General features: G+C 40.2%; 1 protein-coding gene across 1 annotated transcript in view; it reads right to left on the bottom strand.

The window, feature by feature from the left end:
• prdm5 (PR domain containing 5) overlaps window positions 1-22,915 on the bottom strand; it is a 42,810-nt gene that overhangs the window by 5,419 nt on the left and 14,476 nt on the right. The window contains exons 12-14 of the mRNA XM_085449188.1: window positions 21,946-22,106; window positions 17,631-17,724; window positions 5,680-5,765 (exon numbers count right to left, since the gene is read on the bottom strand). Of these exons, the coding sequence (XP_085305314.1) occupies window positions 5,680-5,765; window positions 17,631-17,724; window positions 21,946-22,106 (341 nt within the window). The remainder of the gene's footprint in view (window positions 1-5,679; window positions 5,766-17,630; window positions 17,725-21,945; window positions 22,107-22,915) is intronic.

Genomic DNA, 22,915 nt, shown 5'->3' with positions numbered 1-22,915 from the left:
ACCCCGGTAACATTGAACATCTGTACCTGGTGGCCTTCACTGTTCAGCAGCTGTTCCCCCTTTGACATCTGACCTGGCCATTCTTCTGGATCTGACCACTCTCCAAAAATGTGCACATCTATACATGCAAGGATGGAGTCTCGTTTAATTACTCCGACAGAGCACATCTTCTCGTATGACATTTGAAAAGCTGGTATTTGTAAAGCAGCATGCCAACGGCACGTTGTTGTACTCTATTAGGCTTCAGGCTCCAACCAGATATCAACAAACAGCCCATTGTAGGTTTGAATGGTTTTCAGACATGCTAGCAGCACGGCTCCAGGCTGTGTCAGTCTGCCAGTCTGTCTGCTTGGTTGTTTTTTTTCTCTCCTTTGATCGAGAACGGAATATCTTAACAAATACTGGATGGAGTGCCGTGTTCTTTTGTGCAAACATGCGCTGTCCTTTTTTGTCTAGAACCACAACAAGATTGTATTATTGTGGTTCACAGTGAAATGCCAAAAACAAGAAATCTCACCCAGGTCTTTATGATATTATGGCTTTAATCAATATTAGTCGGTCCAAAAAATTTGCAAAGGTGCAGTGTCAGCTTTGAGTTAATGTGCAAAAACTGACTTGATTAAGATGTTGCCCAGAAAACAAGGAGAAACTGAATGTATTCAACATCGTTCATTTTGTGGTTTAACTTAAAATTGTTTTAATTATAAAGGTGGTGACATTATCAAAATGACAAGCATAGCTCTAGCTTTTTCTTGATCTCTACTAGAGTAGCTTTGCATGATTAATTATTAAAGTTATTCTTTATTTATCTTTTGAATGGAAGATGAATCCGAAAGATAAATAATTCAGAACCAGGACACGCTGGAGAAATTATATCTCTTAGCTGGCTTGAGAGTGCCTGAGTGTAGCTCCTGGATGAGCTGGAGGAGATGTCCAAGGAGAGAAAGGTTGAGACCGGCACTGTTAGTGGATGGATGAATGCGTGTATGAATGAATGACTAATTGAGCTTGATGCACCCACTCAGGTCATCCGCTATCTTAAACAAACAGTTTTAACTCAACTCCATTTAATTTTATTCATTTTTAATTCTATCTATTTTTTTAATGTACTGTATTTCTCACATTAATTAACTGTACATTTACAGACCTCACTTTTTGAAACTTGGCCATGTTTAGTATGAGCATCCACACTGGCACAATACATATTAACAGAAACTAAAGAAAGGCATAATAGATCACCTCTGAGACTCACGCATGAATCAGGTAAAGCTTTTGCCTTTTGGGAAAAAGTGAAAGGGGCTAATTTCATGAGTAAACCTTAGTGTGACACATTAGTCTTATTAAACTTACATATAAAGCATTAGCATTTAGAAAATAGGAAACTGGGGAATTGGAAATTCTATTCCATATGGCTGAAAGATGACTGGCTAGTGTTTCTGTAACCACAGAACAAACAGCCATATCAGTTTTCATTGAAGATCAAAATTGTTTTAAAAATCCTTTAACTTCCAAAATATCGTCATCAGACGTGTTCCATTTTGGTTTGCAGATGATGTGGTTTGCGGTATAAACACAAATCACACAATCTCCAGTCACATCCATCTCACATCATCTGTACATTAACAGTGAGCTGCAGCTCTTTCAGCCAAATGACATTAATTTTTCTCAACAGTGACTTCATCTGCCTCTGCTGTGTGTAACTGTTCAGCCCATTTCTCCGAGCGCTGTGAGCGAAGGCAGATCTGGGACGCTGGGAACAAAACATCAGTCAGTTTAATCAGCTGCACGCTACAAAATCATACCTGCATGTTCTTACGGAGTCACAGCAACCTGGGCAGGTTACCTTCATTATCGGCACAGTGTAACAGAGCGATGTGCTCTGGACAGCATTAAAGAAGAACAAATCTTTGAAATTAACTATGCTGACAGGCTTCGATTGTCACAGTCAGAGTTGTATAAACTGATGATGGAAGTCTATGATGAAACGCATATTAGGTCTCATTCGTCAAAAGTGACACTAACGCACACATCCAGATGGTTACAAAGAGCGCATGGAAAGTGTCGCTTTGGCAGAGAACTTTAGTGGGTTGAGAAATGACGCAGGAAAATGAGCCGTGTCCCAGCACAGGAAATGACCTCATGACATTTAGAGGGAAGCCTACCTTTTCTTTTCTCCATCCCAAACATGGCCTCATTTTGCAATTACATGTTCACACCATAAAACAAATGCTTGTTATGAATTTTCTACATCCTCAAACAGCTGTGTCTGTTTATAATGAAGTAAAAAAAAAAATCTCTGAATGTGTTCAAAGCAAAGTGCAAGCATTATTTTTCCAATTCTCTCTCCTGTCTTCACTACACCACTGCTGCCTTTTTATCCATAGGCCTTACTGGACAAATTATGAAACTGGTGGTTATTGCCTTATAATTAAATTTACTGGGAAAGTCACATATGTTAGACACGGAGTTCTCACACTATCTTGCATTAGGCAAGGTGTGTGAGAGTTAATTCATTCTTCATGCAAACGCTGCACTTTACACAGTGGTACACAAAAGAAAAACCCAAAGTGTGCGCTCAAGGTAACCGTGGAACAGAGCCGGCATCCCATTCACTCTTTCTGTGTCTGCACCTATTCACTGTCTTATCATCCTTTATCTAATCCGTCTGAATTATGCATGGCAGGTCAAATGTCTATTAAGCAGACATCACATATGCTGATCTATTTACTTTTTGAGGTCAAAAAGAATAGTACCAGCCACCTGGTTGGCTTGTTAATAATATCAGTGAACCTAAAAAAAACCTCACAGACAGACAAGCAAAGATTATGTCTTCTGGAGAATGGCAAACCACTGACAGAGGTGTAATTATGCGTTAACTGGCAGCAGACAATGGCCTGACAAAGGCTACGTTCACACTGCAGGCGAAAGCGCATCAAATCCGATTTTTTTGATCCTATGCGACCCATATCCGATCATGGTATGACAGTGTGAATGGCACAAATCCGATATTTTCAAATCCGATCTGGGTCACTTTCGTATGCGGTACTGAATCCGATACATATCCGATGTTGTAGAAAGCGACCGCTGTTTGAATGGTTATGTCGCATTAAATCCGTCTTTTACGTCACTGACACAAGACAGACGCTAATTATCAGCGCCGGAGAAGACATCGCGAACGCTTCCTGGCCATCCCGTGTAGATGTTAGTGAAACTGTTGGGAAGACAACGTGAACATTTTATTTGTACTGTATAATCTGCAGATTCTGACAGAAATCACCAACTATCCTTTGAAGCACCGCTCCTCTCTAAAACAGCAATAAGGATAATTATTAGGTTATTTACATTATTATGTAAATAACAAAATAACTTAAAGCAAAAATTGGGAAACGTAAAGTCCAAAGTCTTTATATTAAGGGCCATCAGTTAAATAATACTGTTTGCTCTGGGTCTAAACAGAGCGCGTTGTGAGTGACGTCTTCTTTTGCGCATGCGGGCTGCTTTGAGCGGTCACACTAGAGCGCGTTTGCTGTCGCATTTTATTTGTAGTGTGAACAAGCAGACAAAAAAAATCGGATTTGATCAAAAAAATCGGAATTGAGCATTAAGACCTGCAGTGTGAACGTAGCCAAAATCTAGCAAAGAAAGAATGTTAAGGTGTCTGATGGCCGGACGTGGAGCCACACAACTCTGAAGTTGGGCAAAAGATTTGCTCTGGGATGTAGCACTAAAATATACAGCAAGTGCTAACTAGGCCAACCAAGTGCAGCTTTTTCATGGAAATTTTTCTCTGGCCAACTTTGAGACAAACGACCACTGTTTCAAAACTACAGTGGAACCCCGACTTACGAAATTAAATCGTTCCCGAGGGTCTTTTGTAAGTCGAAGCACCCATCGCTCCTTTTGAGTGAACGATAGGCTATAGGCTAATTGCTAACTGAAACAACAATACTTCGTTCAAGTGGAACAGCGAAGCGCAAGTACGAAAGCCAAGGGGTTGTCACATGATTCGGAAGGCATTCTGGGCTCAGCCAATCAGAGCCAGCGGATTTCGTTACGTGGGCATTTTGCCGTAACACGGGCAGAAATATTGCTGTTAAGTGCCTTCGTAACTTGAATTTTTCATTAAATGGAAATGGGGTATTCATAAGTCGGGGTTCCACTGTATCACTAAATATAGACGGTATAAAAGGTAGGCATAGAGATGGTGGCTTCTCAGAATTAACATTCGGTTGCTGCCATGTTGGTTTTATTTTGTTTTGGACTTAAGTTACCTTATAGGCTAGAATGCTAATTTATCATTTACCGCTAGCTAACTTGGTTAGCAAGCTGCATTCATCAACTATGCAGGTACAACTCACACGCACACATATCAACTACTTGATAACAGGCTGATAAAACTGCACAATCTAGGGTGACCAGATCCTACAAACTAAAATGTTCGTCAAACCCTGTTTGTGTGGGACAAAGTTGGACACGTCAACAAGGCTGAAAGAGTCTGAAATGTTCATATCTAACCTAAAAAAACCAATAAGTTGTCCATTTTACCAGACAGTCCAAATATATTATTGCTGCTTTTCTGTTTAATAACACTTTTGGGTTTCAGTTTGAAAGTATCCATAGACTGACACACCTTTTTTGAGCCATATCTAAGAATTGTATCCAATTATGACACACATATGCCGAGTCTCCTCACACAGTGCTTTCCCTTGTGTAAAACTGAAAAATAACTTGTTGTTTCCATGATATTCAACAAAATCTGCACAGCTTTTTTGGTTATTTGGACATTTCCTTGGTGGCATTAGACAGACTAACTTTCTGACTATAATAAAAGTACTGGCAGTCTGTAGTACCCCTCAGCCTCCTAGTAGATGCACCTATAGTATAAACTTCCAAATTCAAGGTCACTTCCTTCTCGAGATGCTGCATTCACAAGATTTTGAGGAGACTTTGTATCTGACCTTAAAGTTGAGTTCATTGAGATTCAAACATGTCTAACATTTTTAGCTGATACACCTAAGGTATCAATTTAAAACTTCTATGTTGTTTTTTGCCCAACAGGGTGACAGCTGAGGGGTAAAAAGCTTTCCCTTTATAGGTAAATAGGTTATCTTATTGTATATTTTTATTCTATTTTATTCTACTGTATATAGTATATTATTTTATTCTATTCTGTACAGCTGTGTACTGTATTTATTCTTATTGTATTCTAATTTTTGCGTCATAACTTTTGCACTGTCCACTTCCTGCTGTGACAAAACAAATTTCCCACGTGTGGGACTAATAAAGGTTATCTTATCTTATCTTATCTTATCTTATCTTATCTTAAAAGCCAGACTTTAGAAAAGTGCATGTGCTATAGAATGTCCCACATTTGAGAAAATTGGGGGGGATTGTCTCAAAATGTGGGATGGGACATATAAAGAAGGACATCTTTTGTTTGTGCCAGCCATAAATTAGTCATAAAAATACTACAAAAGGCAAAACAATACACGCAAACAAGGTAAAGGTCTGGAAACCGCTCTTTGGGCATCGCCATAATTCATCCACAACAGTCAGCTTTTGTCTGTGACAGCCAAGAGTATAACAGCTTCATTTCGTGTACAATGGTTAGTATTAACGAACAATACAAAACTAGGAAAGACAGGAAAGAAAAATTCAGTAAGAAATGGAAAAACTTACACGAGTGTGTGTGCGGATGTGCATCTTCAGGCCATCGTTCTTGCTAAATGCTTTGTCACAGTAAGGACACTGATATGGGCGCTCACCTAGGAAAGGAACACCATAATACATCATATATGTATATGAATTTGATATGGCATCACAGAGGAGTAAACAGTTTTTGAAACTCGTACGTATATCAGTAAGGCATCACTTGTAAAGAACCCCACAAAGAAAATATGAAAGAACACGTATGCTGCTCACTTTAAGGCTAGCGCTAGCAGCACAGAGGTCGGGAGATACAGCTACCATCAGTGCAAGAACTAGTGCAGTTAGTTCTTGCACATGCAAATAAATGGCATGAAAGTAACTACTTTGTGTACAGCCTTTAATTGGGACCATCAAACATGTGACTAATCTGGCCCAGTGGATGGCTTTGGAAACTGTGAAAACTACAGTGGAGTCATCAGATATCGACAGGTTCATTTGCCTAACTTGTGATTGATTTTAGCTGACAGGAGTAGAGTAGCACCAGGTGTTGTCTTCTCATGCTGTAGCTCATGTGCGTCTAGGTTAAATATGCTGTTTATTTGAAGCTCTTCTGCATACCTTGATTGTAACATGTGGTTATTTCAGTTGCTGTTGCCTGGCTATTAGCTAAAAGCAGTCTAACCATTCTTCCTCTGACCTCTGACATCAAGAAGGCATTTTCACCCAGAGATTTAGTCTTTTTTAGACTATTCTCTGTAAACCCTAAAGATGATTTACAGTAAAATTCGTAGTAGATCAGCAGATTCTGAAATACTCAGACAAAAAACAGCCATGTCATGTTTAACCTCCTAAGACCCCAACTCTTACATGGCATGCATTTTTAAATTCTCTTTGCTATTTGGGCTGTTTGGGACCTGATGAATGTAAAAACAAAGAATTTCCAGAATTTTTTTTTTTTACCTGATTTTTGTCTCTGAGAAAAATGAGATCCACATAAGAGGACATTCATTTGAAATTTCAATAGAACAGTGGCAGTAAAATGTCCTCGTAAGTGGATATCAGGCCGTTGTAGAGCAAAATTTAGTATTTTGGTCTAGACATCCCAAAATGTGATGTCCACATTTGTCAATGCCAGGTCCTAGGAGGTTAAAATCATTTAAATCACTTTTTCCCCATTCTGACCATTTCTCGACGCTGGGTTTGATGTCTAAAACTACCCCTGCTTATTCATATATTCTGCTGCCTTTGTCCTATTCAGTAAACTGTGTTTTTGTCCTGCCCCAATACAAATTTGACCTGGTTACTGGTGAAGAACTTCTCATTCATTGTGATGCACACTGTCTTTCCACTGCAGAGCTAAAGCTTGTGTTGGCTCGCTATCTTAGCTTCAACTGGCCAACCATTTAGGAGCACATCACAGGCAATGTGGCTTCTCTTGGTTGGATCAAAAACATTTAAGCCAACCTCCTGCAGATCCTATCTGAGCACACACCGCTGATGACAAAGAGAAAGTGACAAGCTGTCAGTCAAACGGTTCACTGACACATGGATCTGTTTACCTTGCACTGATCGACGGGCCAGATAAGAGTCACAGAATGGATTTCTAATCTATAGAAGGGATATGAGGTAACCTATAGGACTGTGCTGAAATTAAAGATTCTGACAGGATAATACAGTACAAAAACTGACAAAAAATGCAGGTTCCATTATTGCCTAATTTAATTCATACTCTGCAAACTAAACATTAAATTCACCCCTATGTCTAGAAAACAGATACATCAGGAAATCACAGTGATCAGGATTTTTTTTCTCCATGTGAAACTTGGCTGAATTTATATTAGAGATGGACCGATCCGATATTACGTATCGGTATCGGTCCGATACTGACCTAAATTACTGGATCGGATATCGGAGAAAAATAAAAAATGTAATCCGATCCATTAAATATCACGAAAGCACCTCACAAAACTTGCAACACGCCGTAACTCACCTCAGAACGTTAGCAGTCGGAGCAGTATGCATCACGTGATAGAGCGGCTGTGGCATGCGGGACCTGTCGGTGGTCTGGATAGCATGTGGAGCTTCGCTAGCAACCTGGCATTTCATCTCCGACAAAGTTATCCCCGAGAGAAGTAAAGCACGTGTGTAAGTCCATCTCTGAATGTTTGTAAAGCATTCCCACGTTAAGCTTAACAAGCGACTGCCTCTCGCTCTCCGGCTGCTACTTCAATCGTGAAACTGCTTAATGATCAGCTGATCGGCTTTTCTGTCGCGAGTCCGTGTCTCTAGTTTGCTTTTGGCCCACTTTGCACCAGAAAGAGGAAACCAGCGGCTGAACAACAGCAGAACGTTTAAGCTTGATAAGCTGTTGTTAGAATTTATTTAATATTTCTTTCTACACCAGGATCTTTTTCTACGTAGCTGACGCTGGTAACTGTGCAGGGGCGGATCTAGCAAAGTTTAGCCAGGGGGGCCGATAGGGCATGAACAGGGAAAAGGGGGCACAAAGACATACTTTTCTTTCTTATTCTCATTTAAAATGTCGAGCTTTTAATAAATAATTATCTGACACCCAAAGTTTTAATTTGATGTAAAATGAATAGAAGTCAATTACTGTATATAGTGACTATTAAGTCTAATATATACCCTAGTAAGCTATAGTACTTTTTCCTTTGGGAAGGTACCATCTGTGCAGTCTGCAATTTTGTTGAAGAAAGATGTTGAATCTATTTAATATTTCTTGAAAAATAATTGATTTCTGTGCATTTTTTTTCACACTGCATCAAATTAAGGTTGATTACGTCGATTAAGCATCATGAGGTGGAGCGTGAGGGGTGGTTCCTTATTTTTTATTTATTTATTTTTGTTGTTGCTGGGAGTTGGAACCCTATTAGTTAGGTTGCTTAATATTTATGCTAAGTACTCTTTAAAATACCAGAATAGGGAGGATGGTGTAGGTCTAAGTTTATTAGATTGATCAGTATTGCTGAACTATGAAACATTTTTTTTGTATACAGGTATAACAGAATAGCTTTAGTGTAGTTGTTGTTTTAAACTTGAGTATGAACTTGCAGACTTGCAAAATGCAGCAAGATATTTTAAAAAACAGTTTTGTTGATTAAAAAACACTATATCGGATTCATATCGGTATCGGCAGATATCCAAATTTATGATATCGGTATCGGTATCGGACATAAAAAAGTGGTATCGTGCCATCTCTAATTTATATATATATATATATATATATATATATATATATATATATATATATATATATATATATATATATATATATATATATATATATATATATATATTTCTGCCCGCAAGTGCTCACAGTACTATTTAATGAAACGCTATCAAAAACAGATACCTAAAGCTACACATTTGTTGTTCATTTCTTCACTACAAGCATCTAATTTCTTATCAGCTTCACAGTAATCTCTCTTTAGTGAATAATTGCTGAACAGGCAAGCAAGGAATTTTATTGATGGGGGAGATGTTTTACCCCTTTAAGTAATAAGGTTAATTAGCCGTGTTTCCGTGGGATTCAAAATGCAGAGATGCTTATTAAATCAGAAAATCCATCTCGGGAATAGACGAGTAATATTATCCTACCGCTATAAACAGGACTGTGTTGGGGTGATTTTGTGCTTCTGTTTCTACCATTAGGTCCATCTCTGTTTCAACAATGAAAGCTTGGGCAAGGTATGGCAATTTTTTTATATTATTTTCTAAAGACTAAGTTACAAAAACAGAAGGTCGAGGGCTTTATTCTTAACACATCCTACAAAGCCTGCATCTTTCAACATTAAAGCTACAGCAGCTGTCATGTGCAAAACATACAAATTGGGCTCTAAACACACCATAACCCCACCCACCCATCCGCAAGACAGCTTTAAAGAGGCATGAGGAAGAGCGCTCTAGTAATACAACGTGTAACCTCAGGTTGGTGTGCAAAGGATTTACGTGACATATGTGAACTGATTACACGTACTGAAACATGTGCACGAGGGCAGCTCGGCATTCTGTCCCAAAATCCCCTTCTGAGCAATTTCAGCCTCTAGGAGGCCTTTTGTTGACAAACAGGAAAATCTGAATCCCAGATGTGTTTTCAGACAAACCCTATGTCTTATGTAGCATGTGTGGTATCAGGTTAAGGCCCAGCGCTAGCCTTGGGGAGTCCTGGGGAAGGCATTAGTGTGCTAATAGCACCAGAGCACAGAGTGCTAGTGTACTCTGCAGCTTGGATCACATCCCTCCCAGGAGCTGGCTATTGTCAGCAAATATACAGCACAGACAACCACACCCTGCTAACACTGAGCGTTGCTACAAGTGCATACCAATTCACCTACTTAACCTATACATTGTTTGGTTCTGAACATGTGTGTTTCATCAAGAAACTACAAACAGATTAATTGATGGTATCCAATATTTTAAAAAGAGGTCAGTAATAAATATGGTCTCTTCAAACACCCTACTCAAAATCAGTTCTGTTCAACAGTCAAGGCTTTTCCAGGGTTTCAGTCTGATTGGACTAAAACAAGAACCCCTCAATCTCTTAGCGGAACAGGAAATAAACAAATGCTACTTGGAAACCAAAGCAGTAACTTTGGAACATTGGTCTCTATTATTCAGCGTCTGTTCTGCCGAGTGTTACTGTAACTAGAAACCCTCCACTTATTCTCCAGATTGAGCCAGATTGTTTGGGGATTATGAGGGGTGGCTGCAGCACTGAGCCAGGGCTTTATGTGTGTGGAGATGGTAACTGATTTAGCATGTGCTGAAACAGTACACCATCTCTTTGACCCTGGGTGTCTCCCCCAGCCCCCTGCTGTGGCCCTCACACTCCTTGTCTGCTAATCGATCCGTTTGGCACCCCTCGTGCGTTGTATATGTGTGCGCATACGGCCGTGTATCTGGTTAGCAGATGGTCGGCTTTGTCGTTTTGCCTGCCGCACGGCGTTCGTGTTATGGAGAATGCTTTGTAGCTTCGGGGCTCCAGTCTGAAAGACATTAGCGCTGTCCATCAGAAATTAATTCCTGGCTTCCTCCAGTTTGGGGGAGACAGTGGCCCTCCGCTGTCCTTCTCTCCGCTCTGTGCCACATGCCGACAGGGGCCAGGGAGGTAACGTGATATCAGTGTGTTAAAGATGATAAGAGATTGCCTTTGATGAGCCATAGGAACGTCCAACAACTTTTACACTTGACCTTTCCATTATAGCAAAGGGCTCAGAAGTTTTCACCACTTCCTCAAACAATTCGCTCAAAGTACCATACCAAGGTACCTCTATCGAGACGAGTCCGTGCCCGAGCCTCGCCACACATGGTGCAGATCTGATCCAGACGTACCTCAAAACCAAGCCCTCAATCCAAATTAACCATCTCAACACCCATGCAACAGTGACGTACTATTCATCATCGAGACAAACAATAATTCACTACATGGTGATTTTGCTTTACAAGATTGTAACCATGACCACAGTCAAGACAAACAAAGTCATCTGTACATAAATAGGTTCAGTGATTCCAGAGTTCTGCCAGATGTCAGTTCAGGGGCAGCTGTTCTGGCGTGAGACCGCTACAAGCTGAAACGTGTAGCTTTAAAAACATCAAAATATGGGCTGCATATAATTACTATAAAAAATGATACCATGATCAAGACAATTAGTAACCTCCAAGCTGTGCCAGCAGTATGGATAGTATATGTTAAAACATTATAGTATTACTATGTGTATTGCTTCTAATATCATTTGTGGTCTCGCTGAGAAACTTATTTGTACAAAGAACAGAGCCTTTCTTATCTTGTGCCAGGGGGCAATCTCTATTACAGCAACCCAGTGTTTAAAAAAAGCACATTGAATATTAGTTTTCTGGCACGGCCATCTGTGTAATTATACAAATGTTACAAAACTCAGGTGGCAATGATTTACCAACGTTATACAGAGCACACAACTGCAGCGCACGCCTCTGAGTAAATGCTAGCATTTACTGGCCCTTGCTCTACATCTGTGGAAACCATATACAGAGAGCTGTATTTACATTATCTACTGTATACAACCTGTTAATATTAGAATGCAGTGTTTGGCACTAATGATTATCTGGTGGCCTGCATGGCTGAGATCTCAGGCTTTTCAAATTGTCGGCGTGGCAGGGTTCATCAAGCTGTTAAACATGATGACATTAACAGGTTATTTGTATGTAAATGTGCTTAATGAAAAGAGTAATCTCCATAAGCAGATACACGCCTGTGAATACAAAGTATCTATTTGTAGCCTGTAGTGTGAGTTCTACTGACCAATCACGATTAAGTTGCATGGAGACGCACAATATGTGCGGTGAGCAAAAGAGGGACTGTGATTGTCAAAATGTAACCGCACACTGATTGGTTATTATCTGGCAATGATTTAAATATAACAATACAGCAACATTTATAACAACAGGTCAAACAGGAAGCTTTGACCACTGATATCAAAAACCTAAAAGTTGTCCCCAGAGACTAAGTTAGCAGACTAGATTACTGGCTCTCAGATTGTGGAAATAGATATAAGTCATACAGTAGAAAAGCTACAGTAAGCTGAAAAAATGTAATGTTATTGATGTTTTGTCACTTAAGCCTTAATTAATATCTATTATCAGCATGAGGGGCTAAAGTCAAGCTTCTGTTTAGCGAATCATTTTCATATTTTTAATGTGGATTATTAAAACATACAAAAATGCATATAACCAGACGGTGCGCACACAAAGCCTGGCAGTGATTTAATCTATTTAGATCTAATTTATCCAACCAGATGACACAAATTAAAGCTAAAACTACAAATATGAAGACAGCTATGGTGGTTTGATGCTTTTCTTAGTTCCCTGAACCGAGCTGCACCACAACCAGAAAATATATTTTTTTAAGAAAAGGAGCTCTAAGAAAGATCCCTCTCTTACAAATAACTTGACTATTTGTTTTCTTTAAGCCGTACAAGATGATGCTTAAATTAGAAATCTGATTAGAGTAATCTTCTCTCCAATGTCTCTCTGTGTGCTTAACCTTGTTCTGTTCCAGTACTTGATTAATCTAAGGGTATTTAGGGCTAATGTGTTCCTTTTAACCCAATCGTGCTAGGTGACACATAGTGGTGTTGATGCATCCCATCTCATTTAAACAGGACTTATTGCGCTCACTTATAGCTCCAACAACAAGAGTAGTTTTACATGATTTTCAGTTCAAATTAATCCTTATTTATCTTCTGCTGTTCCCTGGCGTGCTGCAGCCACCCTTTAAATCCTTGTTTGTGGTCACCACATTAGTTGTTGCATGTGAAAACTATAATGTCTGTAACTAAGATAAAGATCTCTGCATCAGCAGTGGTATAGGAAAAGAGAAAGATGAAACAGGAAGCAAGATTATTCCATGTTTGTTCCGAGTTTTTTTTCCTCCTCACATTCTCAGGATGTTTCCAACTATGTAATCTGGGAATCTCTAGGCACCTACACTGATAGATAATTGAAACTGCGATAAATAACAAACTGGCTGCAGCATTTGTAAGGGTGACAACGGCAACAATAAACGTTCCTAAACGCCAACCTCCCTTTAAAGACATGTCCACACTAATACGTTTTCGTTTGAAAACAGATCTTTTTCTCTCCGTTTTGGCCTTCCACACTGAGACGGCGTTTTTGGTCAAGGAAAACTGAGCTTTTTGAAAACGCTCCCAAAAGTGGATACATTTGAAAGCTGTTTTCGTGTTGCAGTGTGGATTGTGAAAAACGGAGGCTTTCAAAAACGATGACGCATTTTAGTCATATGATGCAGTCATGTGACCAATTCAACTAAGATGGCGGACGGCATTGTACGGCAGTTGTTTTGTTTTTTCTCCATTTTTCTCAGCCCTATTAAAGATTGATATCAGTTTGTACATGCTCCTCATAGCTTTTCTTCAAAGAAGACGGAATGTTAATTTCAGTGTATTTGGTACGTCTCCCAGTCTATATTCTCACTCGCTTTTGCAACTTTGTACTCTTGTGTTACTCGCAGCAAGAACTCCACCTCATTGTCAGTCTATTTAAAAACCTCGGTGCTTTTCCTCGACATTTTGCCGTGATGTTTCAAAGAGCCGGAACATAAATAAACGGCAGACTGAAATGAGGCAGGTCGAATCATCTTACGTTTCATGCATCCGCGGGGAAAGTAAGTGTTTTCAGTCGTTTCAGTGTGGATGAAAAACTCTTCAGAAATGACTGAAAACGATAGTGTGGACATGGTGCATTTTTAGACGAAAACACCTTTTTCAAATTTATCCAGATTAGTATAGGCGTAGCCTAGGTCATCTTTCTTTGGATGGGCTACCTCTATCGCATGGCTTCTGCAAGCAGAACATCATTCCTCACTCTTAATTGGGAATGGAAACTTCTGAAATCTTGTACATATTCAAGCCAAAATCTTACGCAGAACCTTGAGCACACGGGTGCTGTTTAAAATGTACCCCAAAAATCCCACTAATTGACATCAAATAGAGCAAAACGGCAAGCATTTAGAGCACCTGAAGGCTCATGTTTTAGCTCACAGGGGATCCTTTGCACATAAGCTGACATCACTATTTAAAACTGGCCATTTTTACTGAGCACACACTATGTATGACAGAAAATGTGGAAAAGTCAGGTCAGCTTTAAAGCTCATGTTTTGTTGTCTTCTTTCTTCTTGTTAAATTTAATTAAAAATGTGCTTGTAATTAGTTGGTTATGTGGGTGATTATGAACTTAATTTTACAACACAATTTCCTTTATGGTCAAAAAGGAATGGTACACTGGAGACCAGTGCACGTGTCAAAAGTCTGACTGTTGGAGTGTCATTTTTAAAGGGTTAAAAATGACACTCCAATTAGTTGTTACGCAGCTCATGGGCTTACACTGCTCGTTGCCAACTTGAAATGTCCTATGATGTCAGTATAACAGCAAGTCACTGGGCTCTGTCAACATTTTCCCTTGGCACAAATAATTTTCATGACCCCACTATGGTTATTCACCACTTCATGGCACACGTGGTGGGAAAATCTGCTCTCACTGAGCTGTGATGTGGATTAGAACATATTCGCTCCATCACAGGGCCAAACAGAATAATTTAGAAAATGATAGAAACATCCATCATGACTACAGACTTCTACAGCGTCCTCATCCAGCTTTTTGACAGCTCGCATTTTATGGGTGATCTCATAAAGGGTGCTCTGTGAGAAGATGCCTGTCTTTGTGGCACTAAAACTAATTTGCCCAACATGATGTTCTAACAAAATTAAACTAAAACTAAATCCAAGTCACATATGCGCTACATCTCTTCCAAAACATTTTATGCTCTCAGGTTGAGTTTCTTTCAATTTTCCCTTTAATCCATTTCACACTTTTTCTATCCTCGTTATTCGCCTGTTTCTCTCATAATGCTCCGTAGTGTTTGATGGTAAAGTGATACGGGACGGAAATCTCCAAGGAATCCTTACAAAGTCCTCTGTGTTTAGCAGGTAAACAATCAATGCTGTCTTGTTCCTGTGAAGCAGGAAAGACAAACAAGATCAAGCTTTCCCGCCTTCCATCCAGGGGAGCTGCCGATTTACAGGCATCTAACTCAGCTAGTGGCCTTCTTAGGAGATCACCCATGGAACAGAAAGCGGTTGTGGAGATCTGTACTTACACTAACAGGCTCATTTTATCTATATATTCACAGATGAGCTACATGAGCTGTGTGAAATCACTCTTCACTGTGTGAGAACAAGATGATTCTTGTTAGTGTTGTCGCTCAGGGAACGACTCACGCTGTTCACCAGAGCTTTTTTTTTTTTCCCCTTTTGCCCAAAAACACAACAAATAACAACAACAACAAAAAACCCGGCCTATAGAATGAGGGGACAGATTTACAGCTAGTCGGGGTCAAGGGTCATCCGGCTAGATGCTTTCTTGGAGTGGTCTTTTCTCTCTTTCCTCCTTTCTTTCTTTTAGGTGTCCCCTAGGCTCCCACCCCTCCCCCAGCATTCCTCTCTTTTGTTTATTCTATATAAATACGATCAGACTGGGCTGCAGACCACACTGGTATACATTCACCCTTTCTGTTGGTTTGTCCTTCGCACATACACATGTACGCAAACACACAAACACAGCGCACGCACACACAGATACAAAGGGGGCTGTTGACAAAGCGTGGTACGCTTGTCTGTGGATGGCAATTCAAACATACATCAGGTGGACAGAAAGTCTAACAGGCTTCCACAAATATTCCTAAATTTGAGGAGCTAACACTACAAGGAAGATGAAGCTTTAATGGGTTTAAACATTGATTACATTAGGTAGGCTTCATAAAAAACTGCATTTACTGAGTTTAAGAGGCTTACTACAGGTAAGGCTCAAATAGACAGACAACAATAAGAGGACACGGCTGAGGAAAAAATAGCAGTGGATGAAGTTTAAGTTGGAGTGAGGAAAAGAAGATTTCCAGAGACAGACAGAAAGAAGAAGAGGGAGTGAGGCCAAGAAGTGTGTGTGTGGCCGTGCCAGGTCTCTGCACCAGTCTGTTGGTAAGGAAACGCACAGGAATGTGTAGCTTTCCAGTTTAAGGCAGTTTAATGAACATGCAGGGCTTTATTTTTGTGGTGGTGCAAAGGATAGTGCAACCAGCGCTCCAACACGTTGCCATTTTCTAACATTAAAATGCACTCCGTCTCACTGCTTAGATGTAACATGTGCAGAGCGAAGGTGGGAGGACAGGAGCGTTTGGATCTACAGGATCTACGGATACTACGAAGAACAAACGAGGAACGGGTCTGTTTGTGAGACAACATCTATCTCGTGTGGGTGCATTCGATATAAAGCCACAGCAAGCAGATTATAAGACATGTCATTTGTTAATTGTGCACAAAAATAACTACAAGTAGTGGTTTTATGAGAATGTATGTGCTAGACTAATTCTTGGCTGTGAACATGGATAACATAAACAAAACATGTTCAGTTGGTGAACTTTGCAGGTGCTTATTGTTGGATTTTGTTACCATGAGACGGTGCCAGGCTGTTTGTCCTTAACTCCAGGGTTTATGTATGCTCAGCTTAGCTACCCAGCTGTTGGTTGTAGCTTCATATTTAACTACAAACACGAGAGTGGTTTTGATCTTCTCATCTAACTTTGCGCTCAGAAAGTAAAACCATAAAATATGTGCATGATGTAATGCTTTTTTGCTATTTTCTGCTTTTTTTAATTACTTCACATACGAGTGACCTAGAAGATGGATTCATTTGCAGAAATCCTGACACCAAGTCATGCATGTGAAGATAATAAACAGCTACAGTGTGAACTCTGTTTTCACAATCTGACTTTAAAGCACATTTATATGATCTCCCAGGACATGCAACTCTATGGAGCAAGTTCTGCAAGGTTACATTTCCCACCTTCTTCCCAAATGGTATCACGTATGCCCAGTAATCAAAACTCTATGGACTCTCCTGCTTGCATTTGCTCCCTACCAGACTGCCTTTGTACTTCACAGGAATTTGCTTGTGGCTTGATTTTTATTCTAGTTTTTTCCTTGTGTATTTTTCCCACACAGTTCCCTGTTTCATCTCATTCTGGATTTAACCTTTTGCCTGCTCTTCGCTTGGATTCCTTGCTATGCTAGCTGTCAACCTGCGTATGACTTCAGCCTGTTGATTAAGCATTTGAGTTCTGAACAAGCACACACTTGCCTCTGATGTCCTGCTTTAAGGTGCTCGCCTCTTCTTCCAACCAATTCAGGAATAACGTTGGTAACAAATTTCCAACCAAACACTTTAAATAAACACTAACCTTTTTAATATAATCATAAATAAAGTAAATGAAACAAAGTTCAGTGAAATGAAAGCACTGCAAATTAATCAGTTTGTACTAATCTGAACTGATATGTTACTCTGCAACTTCCAATGCAGGTGCAGCGGCTGTAAAGTCGATTTAACAAAGCACTGAACCACGGAGGGCCGCTGACCTGTATGGCTGCGGATGTGGACCCTTAGCGTGCCGTTGCTGGCGAACTTTTGCCCGCAGTATGGGCAGATCTTCTCCTTCTCCCCCGTGTGTGTCTGGCAGAGAAATGATAAAAGAGACATATGGTGGATGTTAAGGAAAAAATTTAGAAAATTCACATTTTAACATCTTTGCTACATTACAAAGTAAAATGTGATCAATGGTAATAACTGGATTTCAAAGTCAGAACATGTGTCCATAACCAAGTTATCAAAAAAGATAATTAAGGGGCTTTTTTTCATACTCGGGTCTTAGAATACATCTGTTCAACCAAACACTCTCAGATTTTAGTGCTTTTTTCATTTGGTAAAAGCAACTCCAGAACTATATGACTGTGTCCAGAATAAACAAGTTCTCATAATGCAAGTAAATGGAGATGCTCATGTTCACATGACAGTTGATTCTGCAAGCTTGCTGGATCAAAGAATTCAGACGATACACATTTGCCAGGGTCCAAAACCCAAGAGACCTTTTCTTCTCCCTCTTCTTCCTCTCCCTTCACCTCCCAGCTGTCCACCGTGGTGAGTTCCATGGACCCATAAGGGCCGCACATGCAAACAGAGAAGAAGAACATGTGGCAAGAGTGCACTAGCTCCTCTACCTTTCCCCACCCTACCCCCCTCACTCCGCTCCTTGCTGAAAAGTACACTCTAAATTCTTCCTGCTGGCCTGTTGTAAATTCCCGAGAATAATCGTGAGTATGAAAGGCTCAAACTCAGAGCGACAGTTTCAACAGCAGTACAACAATGCAGGAACACCTCCTCTCTGCCCCCATCCTTTCCTCCGTCACCCCACTGTGTCCCTCTGACACCTCTGGTGTTTCGTTACAAAGGCTCCATCCACACACACACACACACACACACACACACACACACACACTCAGTCTCGCACAAACAAGCACAAACAAATCAATTTATATGAACACATGCATCCCAGATGGAGCAATGTTGCATTATTTAATACAAACAGAGAAAATACAATTCATATTCTACCTTTATAAACAGACAGCCCGCAGTGACGTCTGCGATTTCACATGGGAACATCACGTCTCAAATCACAAACGTGCAATTGGCTGGGGATTTCTTTTATGACAATGATTTTTATGTCTGTATCTATTCAGAGTAACCCGGCAATTTTCATTCATCTGTACATTCCTCCAGCATGCCACTAAAAGAGATAAGATTGCAAAGCACACAATGTGTGCACATACATGCTTTCACGCACACACACAAGCGCACACACCCCCTATGTAGAACCTAAATTCAGGCTCACTGAGGATAAAGTATTTACTGTAATACAAGAGAGCTCAGTGAATCCGCTGTCCTGTTCTGCCAGATATGTACATTACTGTTCATTTACATAAGCTACCATTACACACACACACACACACACACACACACACACACACACACAGAGTAGTGCTTGAGTCACCCTTCATTTCTTTATATTCTGCTTCAGAAAATGGGAACTAGGGGCAGCAATGTATTGAAACATATAAAAACATCAAAGGAAATAAGGCAAAAATTCTAATGAGCTTCAAAGTCAATCTTTCTGTGACCACTTTCATTCTTTAACGCAGCCCAGACTCTCTTAGGCAAGCCCTTAAGTAGTCTTCAGGAATAGTTTTCCAGGTTTCCCGGAGGACATTCAAAGCTTTTCTTTAGATTTTGGGTGGTTTTTATTCCATTTTCTGTCACTGCTTCAGTAACGGGGAGGCCAGTCCATGACTTATAATGTTCCATTGTGTGTTCCAAGGTATGTTTTTACTGCACTGGCACTTTGTTTGGGATCGTTGTCATACTGATAAATGAAGCTGTTGCCAAACAGATGCTTTCCTCATGGATAAAAATCTGATTTAGGCAAGATTCCCAAACCACTGGCTTAAAAGCAGCCCCAAAACTATTTCTCTATTTCTTAAGAACCTAAACATATCGTTTATCTGCTGCAAATAGCTTTTTAGGCCTGCCGCTTCCACTCGGTAAGTTTCCTTGGATTTTTAAGCAAAGCCTGGAGAACTATGGCTCAAGACCACTTTAAAATAGGATAAGAAAGTCTTACTGCTTGGAAGTACAATATCAAGAAAGAAGAGGTTGCTCGAGACATTTGCACTGTACAATATAAAATGAAGCTCAAATTCATGCCATCCATTCAGTTTTGCTTGAACAAGCAAAGAAGAAAAGAAAGCAAAAACTGTTTGTTTCAGCAAATCAGTGTCACTTTCAACCTTGAAATATTTGATTTTTCCTCCGTCTTGTAACATAAAATCTTGGTTCAGGTGAGATGACAGCATTTGTCAAACGAAATGTTTCCATAACGATTGCGCCGACTAAATAAACTCACACTGATTAACCCTCGAGGGTCAAGCACTCAACTCATACTTTCCCTTGTTTCCTGTGGTTTTTGGCTACATGTGTTAAAGAAACCAAACACACACATTTCTTGTGCTTATTTAACTATTTCTGATACTAAGTAGAACTACAGCAATGCTGAATTCACTGAATTTAAAAAAACTACTCACTGAATCTAGTGAGTAGGGATGCACTGATTTAGAAATTAACAGAAACTTTCAACATGGGCAGCACGGTGGCATGGTGGTTCACAGCAAGAAGATCCTGAGTTCTGTGTGGAGTTTACATGTTCTCCTCCTGTCATCCGGCTTCCTCCCAAAGACATGCACTTATTGGGCGTCCTGTCCAGGGTTTACCTTGCCTCTTGAAATAAGTGGTTATATTCTTCCTCATCTTTGAATATTTAGCACAACTAATGTGTCACAACAGATAAACACTGTAAAAACATGACTTTATTTGGCATTATAACCTGATATATCAGTTTATATCTAATAGAAAGAATTGAAGCAACTACCAAATGACAACAGAGTTCAGGGTGTGGTGTTTGCTGTTTATGGCAAATTCTGGCTGAGCATGGGTACCTAATGACGCGGACGATGAGTGAAACTGATTCATTCACTTGATGAACTAAATCAAATTATTCCAGTTCAATGGCTGCTTCTGTTTCTGTTCTAAAAGACGTCAGATGGTGGCCAGCTTACAAAAACATAACCGGCAACTAGTTTTAATAAACAAGCGATTATTTTTGTGTGTGTGTGTGTGTTTTTAAGTTTAACAGTTTCTTTTTTTCAAAAACTCCAACTGAACGACAGTAATTGAAAAATATCTGTTCTAATCAACCTGCAGCTGCAGCCCTGCATAAACGCCTCATGACCTTGGTAGTTAAAAAAGGGAAGTAAGCTCTTACTGTGATCATAAGAAGTCTGACTCACACGTTTCCTGAGGTTAAGAAAGATTCGTATCCTTCTACATATATTTTAGATTCTCGTCATATGTTCCGAATTGTGAGCGGAGCTCCAGTTAGAGCGTGGGTGTGATAATTATTTGTGAAGCCAGGTTTGCAGAGACAAACAGTTGCATAGTATCAAAGTGCATATTAAAAACAACTTCAACAATAACGCGGCCAAAAGTGGGGTTGCTCCACGCGTGTAAACACAGTCGGCAAGTTGTCATCTCCTCAACAACCTGACTTTGATCAACGCCAGATTTCTCAGCAGCCTCCAGACACCCCGAGCACTGAGACAGTTCAACATGCCTGTCTTCAGCCCTACTGTTCTGAGACAACCTCCAAGACATTTTCTTTTGCCGTGTGCCAAGAAACTGTTTGGTTTCAATCTTGATCCATAACTGCACCGGACGTTGTCAGATTTAGGGCTCGCAATCTGCAGCGAGATCTGTTCGGGGCTCTGAAAGCCTGCGGCGCTAATGGACTAACTGCCATTTCTAATCAACATATGAACTGATTTCCAAGCCTGCTTAGGCAACAACGGTCAAGATGGATGTTTCCAGCAGATTCAATAGTCTGAAATATTAGTATAGTTAGAGAAATCAGTGTCAAGGGGCAAGGAGCAGGACAGAATGTGAAACAATGGAAATATTTTGTTAGAATAGATGTTCACCATGCCATTGATTTTATTACAATTTAGTTTGATAGCAGAGTGATGATGATGGAAAATCAGCTTTAAGCTGCAATTTAGCAAAGTTCTTCCATTACTTTAACATTTATCTCAAAATGGCATATAATCTTAGTAACTGTCTAAAATTTACTTTGCAAAGTTTCACAACTTATTTTCTAACTGTTATGTCTGTGCGCATTTCAAATAAATGCAACTACAATTGTGTTTGAACTCAATTTCAGGACAAAGCCCCAGCAGACGTGCAATCACCGCGTATGATTGAGGTCGTCTGGCTCCAGCTCTTTTCACCCACCTTCTTGTGGCTCTTGAGGACAGAAGGAGTGACAAAAGCCTTCTCGCACAGGTCGCACTTGTACTTCTTGTGGCCGTCGTGCACCACCTGGATGTGGACGTTGAGCGTGTCCTTCCTCTTGAAGGTGGCGTCACACTGGTCACACTTGAATGTTCTCTCACCTGCAGCAAGGAAAAGATGAACATTTGCAAGAGCCTCAGCTATTGTTAAACGTCTGAACACAGAGTCATCACGCACAACAAGAGGGGACCCAATTTCACCAGGGCTATTGTGTGGGCAGATAACTACAAAGAAAACCCAGACAACCATCTTTTAAAAAGCTCTGGTTGCCTTTTATTGTGTATGTGTAGCTGAACACACGCCAAAGTAAACAATAAAATAAAATACTCTGCCATATGTTTGGCCTGTACGTCAAAAAGTTAAAAAACATGCCCTATTTTATTAATCATTTCCCTGAACAGGCCTAAAACTCCAGACAGACAGCTTTTAGACAGTTATGTCAGCTGCTGGGATAGCGAAGCCTGATGTTTTCCTTCACGCCTCGGCTCTCTGCCTCCACACAACAGCTTCTATTGTTCAAGAAAAGATGTTTCAATTATATGGAGATCATTCAATTTCCACAGAGTAGTTTAGATGGAGGGAGCAAGTGGTTACAAGCTTGCACTCATTCTCCTATTACCAAGGCAGATGATGGTCAGCTCAGTGAAAAGGAACACCAGCGAAAGCTGAGGCTCGCTTTGTTTTTTAATTTAGATGGAAACACTCTCGTGATGGTAATTAACGTCAACGGCACACTCGCAAAGTGATTCCATGAAAACACAGAGCAAGGCTTCAGTCTGATAATAAGGTACTCACGCTCCTACATAAGCATGCACAAACTTTAATTTAGATGCAAACACACACACACACGCAGGGGTTATGCCAAAGGTCTACAAATGGGGTCTAAACACATAAATGTGCCCTACCCAAA

The sequence above is a fragment of the Copadichromis virginalis genome, linkage group LG23, assembly GCF_057382275.1.
Source record: "Copadichromis virginalis isolate Kocher_CV1m ecotype Utaka linkage group LG23, C_Virginalis_male_GT1.1, whole genome shotgun sequence".
NCBI classification, from domain to species: domain Eukaryota; kingdom Metazoa; phylum Chordata; class Actinopteri; order Cichliformes; family Cichlidae; genus Copadichromis; species Copadichromis virginalis.
This window is presented reverse-complemented; position numbering and strand designations above follow the sequence as displayed.